This window comes from Canis lupus, chromosome 13, assembly GCF_048164855.1.
Source record: "Canis lupus baileyi chromosome 13, mCanLup2.hap1, whole genome shotgun sequence".
In the NCBI taxonomy this organism is placed as follows: domain Eukaryota; kingdom Metazoa; phylum Chordata; class Mammalia; order Carnivora; family Canidae; genus Canis; species Canis lupus.
Window position 1 is genome coordinate 8,926,744 of NC_132850.1, and position 21,762 is coordinate 8,948,505.

At 58.9% G+C, this 21,762-nt stretch overlaps 1 protein-coding gene across 7 annotated transcripts in view; it reads right to left on the reverse strand.

Annotated features, from left to right (window-relative positions):
- Positions 1-1,663: 1,663 nt before the first annotated feature.
- Positions 1,664-21,762, reverse strand: part of C13H1orf94 (chromosome 13 C1orf94 homolog) — a 39,504-nt gene continuing 19,405 nt past the window's right edge. For 2 of the 7 annotated variants that reach the window (XM_072772029.1, XM_072772030.1), the window contains exons 4-9: positions 19,138-19,398; positions 18,282-18,410; positions 17,916-18,091; positions 12,724-12,801; positions 9,577-9,773; positions 1,664-3,447 (exon numbers count right to left, since the gene is read on the reverse strand). In XM_072772029.1, the coding sequence (XP_072628130.1) occupies positions 3,105-3,447; positions 9,577-9,773; positions 12,724-12,801; positions 17,916-18,091; positions 18,282-18,410; positions 19,138-19,398 (1,184 nt within the window). In that variant the 3' untranslated portion in view covers positions 1,664-3,104. Of the gene's footprint in view, positions 3,448-4,972; positions 5,399-8,483; positions 8,643-9,576; positions 9,774-12,723; positions 12,802-17,915; positions 18,092-18,281; positions 18,411-19,137; positions 19,399-21,762 lie in introns of those variants that run through there. The other 5 variants (XM_072772033.1, XM_072772034.1, XM_072772032.1 and 2 more) reach the window with 5 other exon arrangements.

A 21,762-nucleotide genomic window follows, 5' to 3' on the forward strand; every position in this document is an offset into this window, starting at 1 on the left:
CTCACGCTGGTAGAACCAGCCTCACTGTGCCTTCCTGGACCCCAACACTGGTGGGCTGACGCCTCCTCCTGAGAGGTCTGTGTTTCTACACCAAGGACCCCTTCCTCTGAACCCAGACACCATACCAGCCAAACAGTCCCTGTTTGGACCCAAATGCCCAAGCCTCAACTCCTCAGGGCTCCTTCTCTGGGCTCCCAACTTTTAATAATTCCACCCTCTTCTCTTGGGATAGTATCTGCTTCCTGCAGTTGCTACTTCTGTGCTACCCTTCAATCCTTTTCTTCTTCTCTTTTTTAGTTTTTTAATAGAGAGCTGATAATTACTTATATTAAATCCTATTAAAATAACTGAAGTGGCTCTGTCTCCTGTCTGGGCTGGGCCCTGACTGATAGTGGGGACTTGGCCTCATTCATTCGGTAAAAAGATGCAATCCTCTAAAATGTAGAATGACTACTTTTGCGTTGTCTAGGCCTGCTTCTTTCCTTGTAAAGTGGAGCAACTGGTGAATACACTTCATGTATTCAGTCATGAGACCGACCTCACTAAGTCAATTTTCTCCTTCTCCTTTTGGGAACCGCGAGGTTGTATGATTATGACAAGGAAAACCTTCCTTGTTGGAAAGTTTTCTTTAATTATAGTCAACTAGCTCTGTTATGGCAGATAATACGATTGTCCAGGTATGTAACTCAGCCCCTCCCCAATGCCCAATGTACTGGGGAGGGAGTCATTAAAGTGACTAAGTCAATAAAGTCACTAAATGATGAATGAATGAATGAACAGGAAGATGGATGATGGATTGATGGATGGATGGATGGATGAATAGATGGGTGGGTGAATGGGTGGAAAGATGACATAACCTGATCTCAAAAACATTTAATAGCAGGGAAAAAAGCCTTTTTGAAGAAATGGTGTTACTTCATTTTTGAGTGTGTGAATTAGGATTAGATTTGGCTACGTGGGGGGAAAAAAAAACTTAACAGTGGCTTTTCAAAGGTGTTTGCTTTCCTCTCACATAAGCAAAGTCTTCGGACAGACACTCCAGGGCTGGCCTGGCACCCCCACTGTTACAGGCTCCCTCCTTCCGTCTTCTTGCTCTTCCTACCAGTTTCATACTGTAGCTTTGACCTCCAGAAATCACGCAAGCACTTTGCCTGCATCTCATTCCGGTAGAACTCAGTCACATATTCCAGGTGGCCAAGTGCCGACCTGAAAAATGAGCTTCTATTACTAAGGAAGAAGGGGGAGACGTGTGCTTGGTGCCGAATGGAAATCCCATCATACAGAGGAATGAATAACACAAAGCTGAGGGTGCCTTCCCCAAGGAGGGAGCCTTGGAGGACCTCAAGTCCTGGAGGAGGAGTTTCAGGGCTGAGACTTCATCTTGGGACCTATCTCCACATTTCTAGATAACTATGGGAATCCCATTCTCTGAAATCATCCATTTTGGATACCACATACCGACTTTCTCTTGCAGCAACTGAGGAGCTTAGCTTTAGCTGCACCTCTCTCTTCACCTCCATCCTTCCACGGCAGTTATAACACAAGTTTTGGTAAGGTCTATATTTGGGCTTTTTATTGTTTATGACCGTGTAAATATTGTCTGCTGCCAAGTTAACAGTTGTTGCATTTTTCACTTGAATTTACAGCTAAAGTCTTCCCACCCCCACCAACCACTATAAAACAACTCTCAGTACAAGTTTCTATGCAGTCAACTCCGTTGGGATAATCTGTTTTCTTTTCCTCCAGCCGCCTGGGCCCCCATGGATATACCTGCTGTCTTAGGTCTCCAGCTTCCTGCTGCTGCCTGGCCCGGCAGTGGTGGTGGTGGTTTCCCCGGTTCTGAGCTGAGCCCTTCCTCTCTCACTACCTGGGATGCCTCCTTAGCCTCCCTCCTGCTCACGTTCTGTTGAATATCTGCTTCCAGATTCCGGATCCTCTTTCTTGGCCTATCTGCTTGTCTTAGCCGAGCACACCCTCCCTTAATTTGTTGACAAGCATGCAAGGAGGCAACATTTTTTTGAGACTTTGCATGTCTAAAAACACCTCCATTCTATACCCGTACAGATAAAAATTGAGTTTTAAAATTCCAGGTCAAAAATCATTTCCGATCAAAGTGATGACAGCTTTGTCCTGGGATCCTTTAGGTTCACCGGGTTACTGTTGAGAAATCTGATGCCTTCCTGATTCTTGCACATTTGTATGTGAGTGAGGTTCTCTGCAGTTATTGGCATCCTGCCTTGATCCCTAATATTCTGAAATTTTACAGGGAAATGTCTTGGGAGAGATTCTTTTTTTAATTCATTTTTTTTTCAGCACTGGTCTGGGACCATTATATTTGGGAAATTTCCCTGTCTTTTTGTTTGTTTATGTGTGTGTGTGTGTGTGTGTGTGTGTGTGTTTAGTACTACCCTCCCCTTATTGTTGCTATTGTGCCTAGAACTCTTATTAGGTGGATTGCTGGTGTCCTGGACTGATCCTCTCATTTTCCCATGTTTTATCTCCTATAATCCATCCCGTGTCTTTTTTTAGTTCTCTTTTCCATGAGATCTCTCTGATGTTAGCTTCCAACTCTCTTCACTGAAAAACATCAACTATCACTGTTTTAATTTCAAAAGCACTTTCTTGTTCGGATTTTTAAAAATAAGTGTATGGCATATTGTCTTATTTTTTTAAATGTACTATCTTATCTCCCTGAGAGTATTATGGTCTGTCTTTTTTTTTTTTTTTTTTGGTTCCTTTTTTACCTTTGTTTTGATCCATTTCTTTCTTATTGAAGTTTGTCCATTCCTGTTAAGACTCAGGTCTTTGAAAGTTGATTGGCAGCTCTTTGTAATGGGCATAATCATAGGGTGATTTTCACTGGTACCCTCAAATGCCTTTGGGGCAGTTCAGTTTTTCCAGAGGACCCTCCAGACTCCTACCTCTTGGTTAAAACTTAGCGGCGCCACTGGATATATACGTGTATTTCACTTAATCCCCATTTTCAACCTGGACTCTCAGCTCCACGATCCTTATGCATGTTCTCCAAGTGTTCCCCAGCCTTCTGTCTTCTATAGAACTGCCCGTGGCCCCTCACTGTGTGGGTCCAGGATAGAAGCTACCTCTTACCTCATGGCCTCCCTTTGAACCATCTCCTTCCATGGCGTCCAGCACGGGCACCTCCTGAGACCTTTAGGATTTGGCAGGAGGAAATTGTTTGCTCCTTGTTGATCGTTCTCCTTCAGTGGGCTCGTCAACACAATCCTCCCCTGCTCCACTGAGGCGCTTACTCTTCCTCCATCCCGTTTCTGCCTTCTTATATAGTGGATGGGGGTGGGAGGGTTGCTGGCTTCTCCTAGTTTCACTGAGAAAGGAGTTTGCATAGGTTTTCTTGCTCTCCTTGCTATTTGAGGGCCAATTTTAAGAGGGACAGAAACGTCTTCACTCCACCATTGTAGAACCACAAGTCTGCATTAAGTAGAGATTAAACTTATATTAAGCCCACATGATCTTTTAATCCTCTCAACTCTTAACATTACCATTAATAAAGCCTAAGTTGAAAGAGGTTAAGTTCTCGACCCAAGGTCAGTGTTGGAAAGTGGCTTAGAACCCAGGTCTGGCCAAAGAAAAAAAAAAAATCAATGTTTTTTTCTCTTACTCTCTCCTGCCTCCGAAAAGCCTGAGATCAAGAGAAAGTAGTAAGGTATGGTCCAGCCTGGGGTTCATACCTGGAGATACAATGTGAGGAAGCCCCTCAGGAAAGAAAAGTGCTCCTGAATTTGTCAGAATCCTAGGGGACTAATGTTTCTTAGAGTCCATGGAGAATCTAGATTGTTAGTCAAATAAAAAAAAAAAAAAGATATACTAGAAACAGGGTCCGGCCTTAGGGGCAGGGGCTGAAGAACTTGGGGAGCATCCCAGACTTAGACCGTGGAGAAAGGAAGAGGGCCTGAGTCTTAAGAGAACTTAGAAGAGAAATTAATTTCCAGGTTCCCAGGAGAGGCCAGTGAGGCCAATGGCCTCATGATGTGAGGGCAGGAGAAAGGCTCTCGTGGGCACGGAGCCACAGCCTGCCCTGGGACATCAGGGATTTCCAGCCCTCAGCCTGTCACTGCTACCAGGATTGGACTCAGCCAGGGTAGGCGGTGAGCCGTCACATAACTAATCGGATCGGCAATAGAGCAACTTAGAACTGATAGTGTCGGTCTATCTTTTCTGTGCATAGCTCATTTTTTTTTCCCCAAGAGTAGGTCCTTACAGTATCCTGTTTAATTTGAACTTGTTGGAGTCTGCTGAAGGATGGCATGCGGGTGTCACCTCCCGGACCACCCTGGTCAGTGATGGCTGGCGGGACCACCATGGGGAGAGCCACTCTGGCTTTGTCCCAGCTCCGGGCAGCTGCAGGGGTACAGGGGAGTTCAGTACATGCGCGGTCCCCACCGAGGTGACTCCTGTCCCCAGATTTGTGTCCTCCACGCATGTGGTCAGGAGGCTCCCAACGCCCTTAGTCAAGTCGCTGGTAAAAGCTAATCGAGATGGATGAGTGAGCAGTGCCCGCTCGTGTGGCTTGGAGGCCGGCCCGGAGCTGGGCGCCGGCGCACCGTCCCTGCCCGGCGTCTACCACAGGCACGCTTGCTTCCGAAATGGATTTCCAGGTCACATTTCCCCATCTCGCGTGCAAGAGAGGCTTTTCCTGTAAAACAACCGCCTGAGGAGGGTGCTCTGCTCAGTCCGCTCCTAAGATGCATGAACCCGGAGGTTGAGAATCGAGTGGGAGAGAGAGCAGCTCTCACAGGAGAGAGCAGCTCAGCCCTGGCGGTTATGGCCTCCCCCCACCCCTGCCCCGGGGGCTCATATTTAGACAGCAGCGCCGCCACGAGGGCTCCAGCCCGTGGTCTCCTGTCACGTCCTGGGTCAACGCTGTATGTCGTGCGTGGGGAAATGAGCAGTGAAGATGACACAAAGTGTGACAAAAATACACAGGCACATTCCGTTTCAAGCAGCTCACACTTTTATCATAAAATACAAACTTTCTAAAATTAAGCGTCTTACTTCTATTTTACCAACAACAGAAACAAAAATCACTCATGTCAGCTAAATACAGGTGCATATGTGGTCAAGTGGGGGGCGGGGGTACGGGTGCGAGGGAGGCGTGTGTGTGGGGTGCGGGGTGTGTGACACAGGTGGTCAAGAGATGAGCCTGGTCTTGCCGTTTTCTGTCTGTGACCTGGTCGGAACTTTGGTTTTCCAAACCCCCGGCCACGCGATTACAGAACCCGGAGTTCCAGAGCCCTCAGCCCCGATCTGAGGGCTAAGGTAAGAGGAGGGAGGAGAGAAGATCGTCTAAAAGTTTATGCCATTCCCACCAGAGGAAAAATAGGGGCTGTTCACCAGGGGCCCGCCAGCCGTCGAGCCGAACCTGGAAGAGAGAGAAGACGGACCTCATGACGGGACTCCTGGGGTTGGCGGAGATATTGGGAGAAGAAGTGCGTTGTCTTATGGCTGTCGGGGACCGGGAAGGCTGTGACAGGCTTGGAGGCTAAATGCTCAGCATCATTAAAAAAAAAAAAAAAAAAAAAGCTTTGGCTCTGGGAAAATAAAATACTGTAAGGATACAACTGGAGGACAGTTAAGAGCTTCCAAGGCCACTTCCTTAGATCCGAGAGGGCCTAGCGGGCTGCAGGGACTGCCTCCTTGGGCCCAGCGCTGTCCCCATCTCCAGGACCGCACAACAGGGGGCCTGTCTGCACCTGAGCACCTCGCCAGCCCTTCGACCTGCCCGGGAAGACACGTGTGTCCCCCAGGGGGTCCCCAGCATCACGGGACTCAGGGTCGGGTCCCAGGGTGAGCCCCAGAGTCTGCACGGTCCCGGGGCTGCCTGTCCCCTTATGGGTGCTAAGCTGAACCCGTTTCCCTATTTTAGCACCTGAGCCCAAGCACCCTGACCCCTGCCAGGCCCCCCAGGGAAGGCATTTGAGAGGCGCACCTTCCCGCGGGGAAAGATGACACCTGCCCACCCCCACTCTGCCTGGGCTCCAGGGCTGCTCACGCCTCATGGGGGCCCCAACGGCAGCTCCCCCGTGACTCGGCCTGACCTTGCCCCATGGGACCAGCTACTCGCACGGCCCTACAGCAATTTCGTCCTGTCCCGTCCACAGGGGAGCCGGGCTCCGTACACACCGCAGCAGGGCACCCGGCCACACGGAGTCTGACCCCGGGGTTCTCGGGCCTTCCTGCGGCTGGTGCTCAGAGCAGGAGACAATCGCGAATTAATGAAAGAAAAAAGAAAAAAAAGGGGGGGGGGGAGAGAGGGTGAGGGAGGGAAGAAGCGATGGGAACAAACCGGCGCCCTGAGGGGCTGGGGCAAGCTGGGCTTCGGGTTAGTTTGATTCGCTTTTCATTAAGTAAATCCCAAGAGAGCGGGGACGATATCCGCCTGGTGTGCAGCCCAGGACCTGGCACGAGGAGGGGCCTCTGCTGGCGCCCCCCTCCTCACCCCCAGCCCTTCCTCCCTCTGCCCCAAACTCACACTCAAAGGAACTGATGGAGACTCAGGTCGGGCCAGGACGCCCCGGATTCTGTGCTGGTTTATGAAACAAAAACTGGAACCCGCACCTCAGCCTAATAACCATCGGTAATGAATCACTGGGGACACGCCTGACCGCTGATGCCACGTCCCCGCGCAGCCAGGCCACCCGGCGGGGGGGTGGGGGATGCTCTGGGGGGCTCACCTGCCCGGGGCCTGGTCTGCACACGACACTCGCCAGAGTGTCAGAGGGAGCCGGGGGTCCTGGGGGCGAGGGGCATCAGGGAAGGCTTCCTGGAGGAAGAGCACCAGCGCCCTGGCCTGGGGCATGGTTGCCGGCAGCAGCCTCCCCGCTGGCACTGCCTGTGCCACTAGGACCTGTGCTCCTTTCACCCTCGAGCTTGTTATGTGTGGGAGGTAAGGGCATGGTAATGGATGGGGCAGGGAGGGGGGAAGGTGAGTGGGAAGGGAGGGGGTGAGGGGGCGGGGGAGAGGCAAGGGAGGGAAGAGGACAGGAGGAGCGGGGGGGGGGGGGGGGGGGGGGGGGGGAGCAGAGGAGGAGGGGGAGGGGTGGGAGAGGAGGAGCTGGAGGGAGTGGGGGAGGAGGGAATAGGGGGGCAAAGGGGGTATGGAAGCGGGGGTAGGGGGTGTTGGACCATGACAAAGAGCCAAGAGCTCACAGAGAGAGGCCAGGAGGGGTAGGGGGGCCGCCTCATCCCCGGAGCCCTGCTCCTCCCACCGGCCTCTCCCCTGCCCCTGCCCGTCCCCCCGCCACACCATCCCCGACGCCCTCATCCCCCGTCCCCCCAATGGCCTCTAGTGGTTCCCCCAGCCCTGCTCCCCCCACATCCTCCAGGAAATGCCTCCTCCTCTGCCCCCCATGCCCCGCCCCCCTACAGCAGCCCAGCGGGGTAGGCCTGCGCCCCTGCCTGAGCCCCGCTCCTGGTGCAGACTCGGTGCAGGCCACCTCACCCCCACCCGGGGAAGTTTCACCAGCTCCCCAGGGCCTGACCCGACGCCTGGCCGTGCCCCCCAGGCCCTGCTGCCCCTGCTCCCGCGGCCACTCCCCCTCCTCCCCCCCCCTCCAGGGCTCCGGCTGCAGGCCCACCTCCCACCTCGGGGCCACTACCCCGACGCACAGCTCCCCTATGTACCTGTCGCTTCATTCAGACCCAGCTCCGGAGGTGGCCCTCCCTCATTCTCCGTCCTCCCCCGGCCCCTGCCTTCCTTTCCTGCTGCCTTATTGCTCCCCGTGAAGGAGACCAAGAAGGCCTTTTGCCTCGCTCCTTCCTTCCCTCCAGGAAGCGCTGCCCACGACCAGTCATGCTCTTGGGGGAGCATGCGGCCTGCGCCGCGCCCCTTCCCTGGCGTCCCCAGCCCCTTCGGCCACCGCCCACCCTGCCGACTATGCCTCCCCCATGGCACCATCCTCCAGCGCCCAGCATCTCTGCCCGCAGCCAGGGCCCGGGTGGGGGCCCTCCTCCCCTCCTTCCCCGCGGTGGTGCTTTTTTTTTTTTTTTAAATTTTTATTTATTAAATTTTTATTTATTTATGATAGTCACACAGAGAGAGAGGATGGGGGAGAGAGAGAGAGAGAGAGAGGCAGAGACATAGGCAGAGGGAGAAGCAGGCTCCATGCACCGGGAGCCCGACATGAGATTCGATCCCAGGTTTCCAGGATCGCGCCCTGGGCCAAAGGCAGGCGCTAAACCGCTGCGCCACCCAGGGTGCACCAGGCTGCAGGCCCCGGGCCTCCCAGTCAGAGCGTTTAACACCCAAACCCAACCTCCCTTTCTAATCCTATTTTCCACCTTTTTAGGGGTAAATCAAATACTTCAAGCACACACCTCTGCTGCCCCAGCCTCATGCTTGTGTCCGTCCGTGTGAGGGCTGCACCCCCCTCCCCTCCTCCCACGGCTGCTCCCTGGGGCCTCGCAGGCCCACCCCCCCCCCCAAACAGCGGGTCATGCCACCGCCCCGGGCCCCGGGGTGCTCCCCACATCTCAGCCACTCAGTCTCTGAAGGGAGGAACCTCGTCCTAGTCCGCTGTGGGTTCCCTGCAGGCTACATCCCCATCAACCACAGGACCCGACACAGAGCTTGGGGGGCAGGGGGTGCAGATGACATGCACCCTCGTCTGCGGTAGGAGAAGCAGAAAAGATGGGGAGGGAGGAAGGAGGGAGGAAAAAGAGAAAAGGAGAAAGAAAATGGGCTGTGGATTTGGGGCTCAGGTGAGGCCACCGACCCCACCCCAGGAACATTTCCCAGACACTTCAGCAATGAAGCCATCTGAGGGCCCCGATGGGTAAGAAACCCATTCACCTGTGTTTCCCTCAGCTCTTCCCAAGCATCCTGACCACAGAAACCTCTCGCTAACGTATCGTCCTTTTACAAGACGCAGGACTGAGAGGGTGAGGGTCTGGGGGTGCCTGGGGGGCACCACAGCGGGGGTCTGTGCGGGGACGTGGAAGGCTGGGGACCAACGGCCCTAATCCCGGCAGCGGAGTTTCCCAAGATTAGACACGCCTCCCCAGGGTGTGTGGGGACTGGGGTCCCCAGGGGGACCCCAGGTCCCGCCCTCCTCCCGGCCTCAAATATGAGCTGAAGGTTTGCAGGTGCGAGTGGGCGACCGCCGGCCTTTCATTTAGGACAACAGCCGTCGTGGAAAGTGTGTGTCGAGGTTTGCATCACCCGCGAAGCCCTGCCCCCGCTGCTGGGCCTGCTACACCCTCCGCAGGATGTGGGGGCGACTGGCCTGCGAGGGAGCTCAGGGTCCCCCGCGACGCAGGGAGCCCAGCAAACGGGCCTCGGGGCCTCAGCAGATGGGTCCTGCTCCACTGCCGGCCCCGCTGCAGGCCGAGTGCCCACGTCCACGGCCGCGTGGCTAGGATCCCGTGGGCCCGTGGCCCTGAGCAGCCTGGCCTGTGCACCAGCTCCCTCCGGCACCCATGGCTGGGGACAGGCCAGGGCCCCTCCCTCCCCAGGACCCTGCAACGCGAGAACCAGCTCCCCTCCCGGCCCTGTAGCTTCCCGCGAGCGAGGTGCACCCGAGGAGGGGGCTGAGGACTCACCCGTACGCCTGGGGGACCACGTACTGTGGCCCGTCTCCCGCCATCGGGGAAGGGTCGCGGGGATGGCTGCACAGCTTTGGAGGTGTCCTCTGAGGGTGCGGGTAGCCGGGCTGGACGAAGGGGATGTAGCTCAGCAGGGGGGCGTAGGAAGAGCGGAACACCTGCTGTCCCACCTGCTGTGGGCTGTACGGCGTCACCTGCAGGTCACAGACGAGAGGGGCCGCGTCCACCAGAGCCCGCTGCTTCCGAACCTCCGGGGCCTCGCTCAGACCCCCCAGCCTTAACCCCGGAGCGGCGGGCGTGCGGGAGGCCCTGCGAGGACTGTGGCGAAGCCCGAGCCTCCCCCTGCGCCTGGCTGCCAAGGTGCCCAGGTCACCCGGGCCTCAGTTTCCCCGTTGGCAGGAGGGCGAACGCTCCCTCCGCGGCACGGACACCGAGTCGGCCGACAGCAGCCTGATGAACAGCAAATGGACTTTATTTCCGTTCTCTGCGCTGCCCTCCCCACCCCATCCCCTGCCAATAGCTGCCCCTGAGAGCCCTCATTCATTTTTACCTAAAAAAAAAAAAAAAAAAAAAAAAGGTCTGTTGAGATTTCTACAGCCCCGGCTTCGACCCAGCCCCCCGGTACTTGGGCCACCACCCACCAGCGGAGACTTGCGGCCACTTGAGCTGCGGCTGCCGCAAAGGGCGAGGAGCTGAAGGTGCACGCTCACGGTAACCGGTGTGGGTTGAGGTGGCCGCCTGGGGCCAGCGGCAGCGTCGTACAGCGGGATCCAGGCTCCATAGAGCTCAGCCCCCGCCCCCCGCCCCCCGGATCCGACCTCCACCAAGAGCCGGGGCCCCGGCGGTCTCATCGAGCGTCGTCTTCTCGGCCCTGGGACGGGGCTGGGCCAAATAAGCTGCTCCATAAACATGCGTTAAATGAAGGAGCACGAGAAAAAAGGAGGGGAGAGGGCAAAGAAGAGGCCACTCAGGGTCCGCTTGAATCCCTGCAATGATGGGGAGCTCGTTACGTTGCAGGCACTGTATTCTACAAACGTCAGAAGACCCTCTCCTGTACGGGGTGACATCCGTCCTCCCGCACGCTGAAGGGAGCTGCAGTCAAAGCGAGGGAAACTTCTGGACGTCGTCTTTAAAAGCAAGAGTCCGGTGTCCAAGCCGCCCGGGGACCCAGCACAGTGACAGCCCTCTCTCACCCTGCGGATCCTTCTCTAATTTAAAAAAAAAAAAAAAAAAAAAAGATCGCAAAGGCTGGGGCTTCTGGAGGGCTCAGGCCGTGCCAGGCCCGTGCGGCTTCTCTCCTTCCAGCCCCGGAGCTTGGGCGGCGGGAGCACGAGCCAGAGACGGAGGAGGCGGCTCAGGAGCTCGGACCTTGCAGGTAAGCGCTCCACGGGCTCCATGGGCTCCACGGGCGTGACTTGCAGTCGGACCCCTAAGGCCCACGCGGGCCCGGGGCCCGTGCGATTGCTCCCGCTGAGCCCCCTCCTACCCCAGGCTGCAGGTAGGACTCGCGGATGCTGGACGTGGGCCCCCAAACGCCCAAGATGACGCGCGGACCATGACAAAGAGCCAAGAGCTCACAGAGAGAGGCCAGGACGGGCCCCCCCCGGGGACGGGTGCCTTGGCGGACGGGCAGGGAGGCCCCCCCGGGTCTCCTGGGAGGTGGGATGGTCCGAGGACCGCGCAGGGGGATGCCCGGGGGCTCCCGCGGGCATCCTGGGGGACGTGTCCCCAACCGCACACAGCGGGTGAACCCCGTGATGCAGCATGCACGGCTCTGGAATCGTCTCCAGGATGCGCTTCGCCGGCAACGGCAGTGACAGAGCCACATGCCCGGAAAGCTACATTCGTGTAAAGTGTGTGTAGATAGATTCGGCCGGAAGGACCCTGCGGGAACCGGCGACAGGGCCGCCTCTCCAGGGTGGTTTGTCTCTGTTTGGAACCAAGGGCCTCCAGCGCTTTCTCAGACAGACGCGGGCACTTGCATGGGGCCGTCGGGCCCCCCTCTCCCCGAGCCGGGGTCACTCTCTGTGGGCCGGGTAGGGGTGACTGCTGAGGCTCCCAGGGCCAGGCTGGGCCTCAGCTCCGCACTCCCCGAGGACGCAGAGCCCTCACTGCGACACGAGCAGCCCCGGGCCTCCGGGCTCTTCTCTGCTTTCTGGAACATTCCAACACAGCTCAGGTCAGAGGTGCGGTTTGCTCCCTGCCGGGCAGGAGGAGGCCCCCAGACGGTGAGTCTGAGTGTGGGGGTCTGTCCACCCGCGGTGGAGCCACGCTGGCTGGGGCCCTGCAGCCGGACCCGAGGCCGAGGCCGCCCCCCATCCTGCAGTTTCCGTGCTGGAGTCCACTCCTGGACGTGGGGGGGGTGGGGCACTCGGCCGAGCAGCCCACAGACAAGACGCGCGTGCGATCAAGTCTCAGTTGCAGATGAACCAGCCAGTAATTTGATTTTTACTGCGCTTCCGGCCCGGGCGCTGCTTGGGGCCCACATGCACCGGGACTGCCTCCACGGCCTGCCTGTGACTTCGGTGTGACCAGACGGCTTGTATTTGAAAAACACACTGACGGGAAAGGGGGTGACTCTGCAGCTGGCCGCAGCTGGGCCACACCGTGCGGCTTTCCTGGGCCACGGAAGGCGGGTGCGGGTTGCCAGGCGCTAGCACCAAGCCCAGGCCCCAGCAGCAGGGGCTCTGCTCCCCCCCCCCCCCACTCCTGTCTACATGGCAGGAGCAACAGCTGCCATGGGTCCAGCAAGCTCCCCAAGGGGGAGCACATGACACAGCCTCGAACCCAATCCCAGCCCAGCGCAACCAGCCCAGGGAGCTGTGGCTGAAAACCTCTCATTTATTGTTGGAAGTCCCTGAGATGCCGAGGCCGCCGGTGGCCACCGCACAAGCTGGCTCCTACGGTGACTCGGTGACCCTGACAAGGCCTCTGTCTCCCTGGGCCCCGTGCTGTGAGTGCCGAGCCGCCCCCTGGGGGGCTGGGACGTTCGCATGGGTGGAGCCCCGATACGGGTGGGTCGATGGGGGGCCCAGGGCAGGCGACGAGCACAGAGAGTGGCCCGCAGGCCCGTCGCAGGACACAGTGTCCTCCGGGCGCAAGGCCGTGTGGAGCCGGGCAGGGCTGGGGACGCGGCCTACTCACCTGCCGGGAGGAGCAGCCCAGCGGGGGCTGCGGGGGCTGCTGACAGGGCATCCTGGCTGCGCGCGGCGGGTACAGGCCCTGCGGAGAGAGGCGCGCTCAGCACGGCCGGCCCCACGCCGCTCCAGGGCCCGCGGCCAGGCAGGGGGGCGGCCGCACTCTGGGCAAGCACGGCCCGGGCCCCGAGGCCCACGGAGCAGCTCCCCCAGCCGCCAGGCGGAGCCTTCTCGGTGGCCCCCCCACCTCGAGAGTCCCAGCTCTGCCCTCCGGGCGGCCCGTCGCCTCGGGAAGGCCCCCTCGCATCTCTGCGCTTCTCTCCCCACGGCTACAGATTTACCTGCGTCCCCACCGTGAGGCCCGTGAAGGGGCGAGTTCTCTCGGCCGCTGCCTAGACCTAAGGGCCTTGCCCCAAACTCCATCCTGCCCCGCGACGTGGGCATCAATGCACGTCTGTGTGTGTGCACGGGAGTGTGGGTCGCCATCCACGTGCTTGTAAGCACGTCGGCACGGGCGCTCTCAGGTGTTCGCGGCTCCCTGTCCTCGTGTGCGCACCCACCCCAGGCTGTACCCGCAGCTCCGTGTCCAGGTGTGCACACCCACCCCAGGCTGTACCCGCAGCTCCATGTCCAGGTGTGTGCACCCACCCCGGCTGTACCCGCGGCTCCGTGTCCAGGTGTGTGCACCCACCCCGGCTGTACCCGCGGCTCCGTGTCCAGGTGTGCACACCCACCCCAGGCTGTACCCGCAGCTCTGTGTCCAGGTGTGTGCACCCACCCCAGCTGTACCCGCGGCTCCATGTCCAGGTGTGCACACCCACCCTGGGCTGTACCTCCTGACGAGCCCAGGCAGGAAGGTAGACAAGTCCGCGTGTCCCCACGGCCCCAAGCAGCGCCTGGCGTGGAGTCAGGATCCTGCTAATGATCCCACTGCTCCCCCACTCTAGGCGCCAGCCGCCGCGCAGCCAAATGGGAAGTCGCGCTTCTGGTCAGCGCTCCATGCAGGGTGGCCGCGGACCCCCGTGTGTGCACACACACCCGCTCCGGGGGCTGGGGACAGATCACAGCCCTGCCGGCTGGGGCGGCCTCCACCTGCCAACCCACAGTTACCTCTGAGGATGCAGCCCAAAGCTCCCCTCGGGCCTGTGTGTGTTTCCGGAAGATTCTGAATCCAGAGACGCTGCCCCCAAGATGCTGGGCTCAGCTCATACCACTCACCAAAGTGCTGACGGCGGACACTGTGCCCCTGGGGCTTCCTCAGGGCCCACGGGCTCCTTGGAGAAGCCACAGCGTCCCTGCAGGGTGCCCCCCTCCCCCCTCCATCCCAGAACCTCCCCTTGCTCGCTGCACCCAGGCCGCTCACACGGCCCGCGGTCGGGCGGCTCCTACGTCCATCCGGCAGCCAGAGCACCTGCGGCCAGGGCACCCCCCGCAACACCCGCAGCCTGGCCCCTGCACGCCCCTCCCCATGCCTCGGCCAGAGCCTGGACATCGAAGTGGGACACAGGGCTCGGTCCTGGCTGGCCCGGGACACGGCCTGCTCCCACGTGGGGTCCCCGTGCCCGTCTCCCTGCCCATCAGCCGGGGCTGCGCTGCGAGGCCAGCTCCCCAGGCCCCCGGCCTCCGTGGGACACAAACAGCCGCCACCCTTGCTCCCTCCGGGGCCGACTGTCACACGCGCAGCACACTGACGCTCAGGACATTTCCGGTTGCTCAAATTGCAATTCTGTGATTCTGTAAAATCATAGGCATGGGCAGGTAAACATTCTTCTTTTTTTTTTTTTGCCTGAGGTCAGCGCCTCTTTCCAGCCTCCCTCCTTGGCCGGGCACTGCGCTCCTCCAGGCCCAGCGGCCCGGCCGCCTCGGGGGCTCCTTGGCGCTGCAGACTTAGTCTTCCGTGGCTCCACGTCACTCCACAGGGGAGCTCTGAGTAAATTGGATTTGGGCCCTCATCTCTATTCCTGATGCCACGCACGAAAAGGGGCGAGGAGCGACTGCTCCCTGTTTCTCCTCTCTGTCTGCTCAAGGTCTGCAGAGCTCCCTGACCCCGTTTCCTAGGAAGATCAGGGTTGAATGATAATAAAAACCAACGTCTGCATCCTACTTTAGGTTTCTCAAAGGCCTTTCTCACCCACGGACTCCATTAGCCTTACAGCCAAGTCAGGTAGAGGCTGCTGCTGATTGTTATGAGCCCATTTCACAGGTGAGGAAACCAGGGCTCAGGGCATTTAGCAGACTTCGGCTTGCCCACGGCCACACAGCTTGAAAGCAGTGGATTTCTGTAAGGCCAGGTCTGCCAATTCCAAAACCTGCCTTCTTCTTATTGTGTCAGGCCTCCCGATGAGCCATCCTGAAGCTGGATGATGAAATCACTAGACGCTGGGAGGAGGTAAACTGCCCTGGTCTTCATCACAGCCCGGGAGGCGTCAGGGGGCAGCCTTCGTGCCCAGATACGTTAGAGCCTCACTCCCTCTGCAAAGCCGAGTCACAAGCAGTGGACAGAGCCATCGTGAACGGCTTCACACGCTGAGCCCTGAGCGCACCGAGTGGATCGGTTCACACTGCACAAAATCCTACGCTCACTTCTCTTCCAGAGGTGGGGTGCACTCAGCGCCCGGCTCTGATCTGCACCCGACGTGCACCGGGCGCTAAGCGTCCTCTCCGAACCCCCTCACCTGGCCAGTGCCCGGCCTGTGGTCAGGGCGGAACCAAGGTTCTTAAAATTGCTTAAGCGAATGAGTCAACACGTGCATAAGAAGAAGGGAATGTGTCGGCGGCGAGGAGGTGAATAAAGGACCAAAGAGCAAAGGGGCAGACGCAGAAACGCAGGAGCGAGGAGTGCGAGAGGAGAGGGCGGCGGATGGACAAGGGCACTTCTCTGAGGACCCGGCTAAGTGCGGGACAGATTCGGGACGGACGCGCTCCGGCCTCCCCGTCCGTCCGTTGGGCTTCCTTACAGCCCCACGGGGAGGCTTTCCGTCCTGCAGGAGGTGAGGGAGGGCGCTCGTCCTTTTTAGCAAACAAACTAACAAAAAGGCTTGGAACAAAACATGAGAGGGAGAGAGAGGGAGGCTCTGCTCAACTCCCTTAGCTTCTGTTTACGCTCCCGGATGGCTAAGTCTGGTGGATCAGCTCAGAGAGGCTCTGTATGGGGTCGAGAAGATCCACCCTCTGCACACGGGGCTTCTGGGCCGCAGGCTTTGCCGCTTGGTTGTAGAAGAGGAGGTGACCCAGGTCCCCCAGAACAGCGGCAGGGGCAGGAGCACAGAGGAGCGACTGCGGATTGCAGGTGTATTGTCCTCTCCAGGCCTTGCCGGGCCAGCCAGGCAGCAGGCTCCCGAGGACCCGGCTGTACAGGTTGGGGTGTCCGGCCCACACACCTGTGTGCCATTCTGGAGAGGAGCCGGGGCAGAGGCCAGGGGACCCCAGATGCTGAGCCCCCCTCTCCTGGAGAAACAGAACACCACCCGAAGGGCCTGTTGAAGCCATTGAGTTGGACTAAGGCTTAAACCAGAATGGAGGTTGATTTGATTTTTTCCCCTCCTTCCGCCCAGCAGGAGGCAGCTCGTAAGGGAGACCGACTTTAAATAGACAAACTAAAGAAACTCTGTTTTCCTGCATAAGGAAGCTCCGTGAGTAGAATTTCCAGCCCTGCTACTCGTGTTTCACCGTCCCTCTGTGTCTGATCACGGATGCCCCCGGAGTGTAGAGCCCAAGGCTGAGAATGTGCACTGAGACCAGCTAAGGCTCCTCAGATGCTATTACATCTGAAATAAGGTGGCCACGTAGTTTGGCATCCACACCAGGACGCCGGACGGTGAAAGGGGGGTGCTTTTGATAATTATGCTGGGATAAAAACTAAACTGGGACTGTCCTGACTGCTCTAGGACACACGTCATCCAACTCTAAAGGAAGTCCTAGCAGGTGGATCAGAAATGAGGACAAGGCCATCAGCCTACGCTGGGAGCCCAAGGACCAGCTGTCGCCCTGCGCCGGGAGTCCAAGGAGCAGACGCCACCCTGTGCTGGGAGCCCAGGGAGCCCAAGGGCCAGCCATCACCCTGTGCCGGGGGCCCAAGACCAGCCATTGCCCTGTACCAGGAGCCCAAACAAGCCATCACCCTGTGCCAGGAGCCCAGGGAGCCTAAGGGCCAGCTATCACCCTGTGCCAGGAGCCCAAAGAGCAGCCATCTCCCTGTGCTGGGAGCCCAGGGAGCCCAAGGACCACCATCACCCTGTTCCCAGAGCCTAAGCAGCCCAAGAACCAGCCCTTGCTCTGTTCCTGGAGCCCAAGGACCACCCATCACCCTATGCCGGGAGCCCAAGGAGCAGCCATCACCCTGTGCCAGGAGCCCAGGCAGCCCAAGAACCAACCCTTGCTCTGTTCCTAGAGCCCAAGGACCACCCATCACCCTGTTCCCGGAGCCCAAGGACCACCCATCACCCTATGCCCAGAGCCCAAGGACCTGCCATCACCCTGTGCCAGGAACCCAAGGAGCCCAAGAACCACCATCACCCTGTTCCTGGAGCCCAAGGACCACCCATCACCCTATGCCCAGAACCCAAGGACCAGCCATTGCCCTGCGCCAGGAGCCCAAGGAACAGCCATCACCCTATACTGGGAGCCCAAGGAGCAGCCATCACTCTGTTCCTGGAGCCCAAGGACCACCTGTCACCCTATGCCCAGAGCCCAAGGACCAGCATTGCCCTGTGCTGGGACCCCAAGGAGCAGCCATCGCCCTGTGCCGGGAGCCCAGGGAGCCCAAGGACCACCATCACCCTGTTCCCAGAGCCCAAGGACCACCCATCACCGGAGCCCAAGGACCAGCCATTGCCCTGTGCTGGGAGCCCAAGGAGCAGCCATCACTCTGTGCCAGGAGCCCAGGGAGCCCAAGGACCACCTATCACCCTGTTCCTGGAGCCCAAGGACCACCCATCACCGGAGCCCAAGGACCAGCCATCGCCCTGTGCCGGGAGCAGATCTGGAATACACAGCATAGTTGAGCTGGCTTTCAGACAACGGAAAATTCAAGAGTGCGTGTGTGTGTGTGTGCATGCCCACGTGCCCATGTGTAAAGCAGGCCACGGTGAAGAAAACAGGCAGTCTGAGCCTCTTTGTGATTTCGGCGCCCTGCAGGGCACACTCCTGGGTGGCTGGGAGCTGGGAGCTGGGATCCAGGCCCGGGACCCACTCGCTCACCTGATACTGTGGGAAGGCGGAGTGATTTGTGAACACGGGCGGAGGCGGGTAGCTCAGGTTGAGCCAGAGCGGCTGGTTCAGGGTGGCTGAGGTCAGGGCCGTGGCAAAGCGTGGGGTGAAAACGTTCCCTGTATACTTGAGGTTGCTCTTGTCGGCCACGGTCCCCGGCGGGTTAACTGTGAGTCACAGGAGGGGTAGAGTGTTTCAGGGACTGTGGAAGGGAGAGGCCAGCGCCCCCCCACCCCGCCCCCTGCGCCATGACTACCCCGGGATTCATGTTCTCAGGTGTCAGGTCTTTGAGCTCCCAAAGGGTTCTTCAAAGTTTGGGTGGCTTTCCAACTACGGGAAAACATCGTTAGCACACACCTGGCCAATTGGGAAGAGGTGCGAGTCCCTGCGTGGCCTGGCTGGGAGTGCTTTCTCCATCCCTCACTAGGACAGGAGGCGGCTTAGCAAGGGACAACCATAAACCAGGCGGCCAGGGCCACAGCTGACCTACGTGGAAAACCAGATTCTTCTCTGTGCTTTACGAAAATCCAGTTCTTTAGCAATAACTTCTGTGCCTTTGGGATCCACTCCTACCAAATTATTAAAGCACCCCCTGCAGACATTTACGCGGCAACACTGAGGCTCTTGCACCGGCTAGTGTGTCTATACTGGCTGCACATATATATATATTTATATATAATATATAAATTAGTCTGAATGAAGGAGGTTTGGCTGAGTTGTCCTGGGAGATGAATCCTAGATGCTCTCCCCATGTAGTACGCCCCGTGGGCTCATGGAGTCAGAGATGGGACCTCAATTTCCCCTTTTTTTTTTGGGTGGTGGGGGAAGGACGTTTGAACGGAACACTCGTAGGGAGAGAAAGCAGGGCCATTGAATCATCTTAGGGTAGAAGTCATGTGAAGCGTGGATTTCCCTGTTGTTCGAGCAATCTGGGGCGCTGCCGTGGACCTGGCTCAGGGCCGTACTCAAACTGACCGCCGAGGACGCCCACGGGGCCCCGAAAGCCACCTGCATCTCTCTAGCACTTGCATTCCTGATACGGGACGTGGGATAGTCATTTCCCTGATTTCGTGAGTCGGACGATGTCACTGGGGAAACCCCGCGAGCTTCCCGTGGCTGAGGCAGCCGTTTGGAGGCAAAGCCATCACGGGCCCATAAGAGTTTCTGGAATCCCTTCCCCTACAGACTCTCCCCCCGGGCAGGGTCAGCTTACGTTTCAGCTCCAGTCCGTCCACCTCCACTTTGCTGCGAAGCTTTAGCGGCCCACTTGGGTTCTTGGCGACCCCAAGAAACTCATAGAGCAGGTTCTTCTCGGCAGGCCACATGGACTTCTTGGCTGACAGGGCCACGGACACGGAGCCCCCGGGGTCACTGCAGCCCTCCTCACCGCAGGTGTCCTTCTGGGTCTGGGGCCACTGACTGAGAAAGAGGCTCTCTCGACCCTTCGTCGGCTCCTTGGTGCCAGGGTTCCATTCTACATCAGGGGGAAACTGAGTCAACGGCTCCGGGAGGCCACCTGCTAAATGTGGGGAGCACTTTCTTGTAGACAAAGTGATAGGTCCTCCCTGGAACACGCCTGGGGCTCCAACCACTCTGGGGTCTCCCTCCCAGTCCAAGCCAGGCCTAGTGTCCTCGCTAAAGCTCTTTGTAGACCACTGCCCATTGCAGTCTTCCCCTCCCACCCACATGAACCCACTCACCCACCCATCCACCCATCATACCTGGACCCACCACTCATCCATCGTACCTGGACCCACCCACCTGTCCATCGTACCTGGACCCACGACCCATCCATCATACCTGGACCCACCCACCCATCCATCCATCCATCATACCTGGACCCACCCACCTGTCCATCATACCTGGACCCACGACCCATCCATCATATCTGGACCCACCCACCTGTCCATCGTACCTGGACCCATGACCCATCCATCATACCTGGACCCACCCACCCACCCATCCATCCATCATACCTGGACCCACCCACCCACCCATCCATCCATCCATCCATCATACCTGGACCCACCCACCTGTCCATCATACCTGGACCCATGACCCATCCATCATACCTGGACCCACCCACCCATCATACCTGGACCCACCACTCATCCATTGCACTTGGTTGGACCCACCCATCTGTCCATCGTACCTGGACCCATGACCCATCCATCATACCTGGACCCACGACCCATCCATCATACCTGGACCCACCCACCTGTCCATCGTACCTGGACCCATGACCCATCCATCATACCTGGACCCACCCACCCATCCACCCACCCATCGTACCTGGACCCACCCATCCATATCCCCCCATTCATCCATCCATCCTCCCTTCCTTCCATCCAAACTTCTTTCCTCCCAATTACCTTTGTTTTTGTCCCTCTTTCTTCCTTCCTTCCTTCCCTCTTCCTCCTTCCCCTTTGCCCTGCTTTCTTTCCTTGCTACCTTTCCCCCTGTCCATCCACAGGGCCAAGCTTGGGAACGCAGAGCTGCCTCCAGGGCACCCCTCCCCACTCCTCCGTGGGGGGACCTGTGCGCCTATAGAGCATGTGGCCTCACCGAGGTCCGGCCCTGCGCCACGGACAGGACTCCTGCTTCGTCGCTTACAGGGGATCCAGCCCAGTCGCCAGTGCCAGGCCCTGACCTGAGTCCTGAGGACACTGTGATGAGTCAGAGCCAGACTCAGCCCTGCAGGAGCTCACAACAAGAAGGGAGAGAGAGACAGACCCAGAAATAGCTCCAGGACAAGGCAGATGGGGACCGCGAGGTGACAGAGGGACACAGTGGGAGAAGAAGGTGGCTGGGGCAGCTTCTATCTGAGAGGGTCAGAGGGTTTCCAGAAGGAAGTGGGCCTACAGCGAGGCCCTATATCCGGGAGTACGGGGAGACGGCGCGGGGGCGCTGGCGTCGCAGGCACAGCGAGGGCCTGTGCTCACGGTGCGCGTGGTCGGGCCAGGCCCGGGGCTCTCTCCAGACAGACAGAGTGGCCCCGGGTGCGAGGGCACCGCCTGGACCCCCCAGAGTCCCCCTCAGCCGTGATTTTTTACCTCGATTTCCCTTTGAGCAAAGGGACTCATTCTTCAAACTGAATGAACTATGGGTGGGATTGTGTTCATGTGGGTCTGTTTCGAGGAAGGACCCCTCGCCCCCTCTCAGCCTGGAGGCTTTGCAGGTGTCCTCGGGCCTTGGCTGGGAAGCGCCCCGGGTCACTCCGTGGCGGCTGGACCCTGCTGGGCGTGGGTCTGCTCCCACCCGCTGTTGCCCCAGCGAAGCCCAGGGGTCCCACCGCTGGGTCTGGACGGGACTGGGCTGGGCCTCCTCGCACCAGCAGCACAGGACCGACTGCGCCAGCCCCCGCCAGTTCAGACGACAACGACATTTTTAGCAAAACATGTCCCGAGAGTCCCTTGCAAGAGCATCTCTGGTTGCCGAGTTTAGCCCGCGGCCGGGGCGCTGGAACGACGGTGGCCGCTAATTATAGCCCTTCCCCTGGGACCCACACACCTGCAGGCGCTCGCACACCTCCTGCCGCCCGGAACACTCCTGCCACTCACGCACCCCAAAGCTCCCTTTCCTGGCGCCCGTGACGCAGACGGACACACAGACGCGCGCACGCGCTCCCGCCTGTCGCCGCCCCGCCTCACGGGACGGACACCCCCACGCCCACATTGCCTCTTACAAACACTCACACCTGGAAAGCTCCCTCGGCCGCACGTCTATGCAGACACACACACGGGGTGGGTCGGGGGACGATGGGGCCACCTCCAGCCCAGCAGCCCCCCACCCTGCCCCGTCAGAGAGCTATCCGTGCATCCTTCCTGGAGGAGGAGGT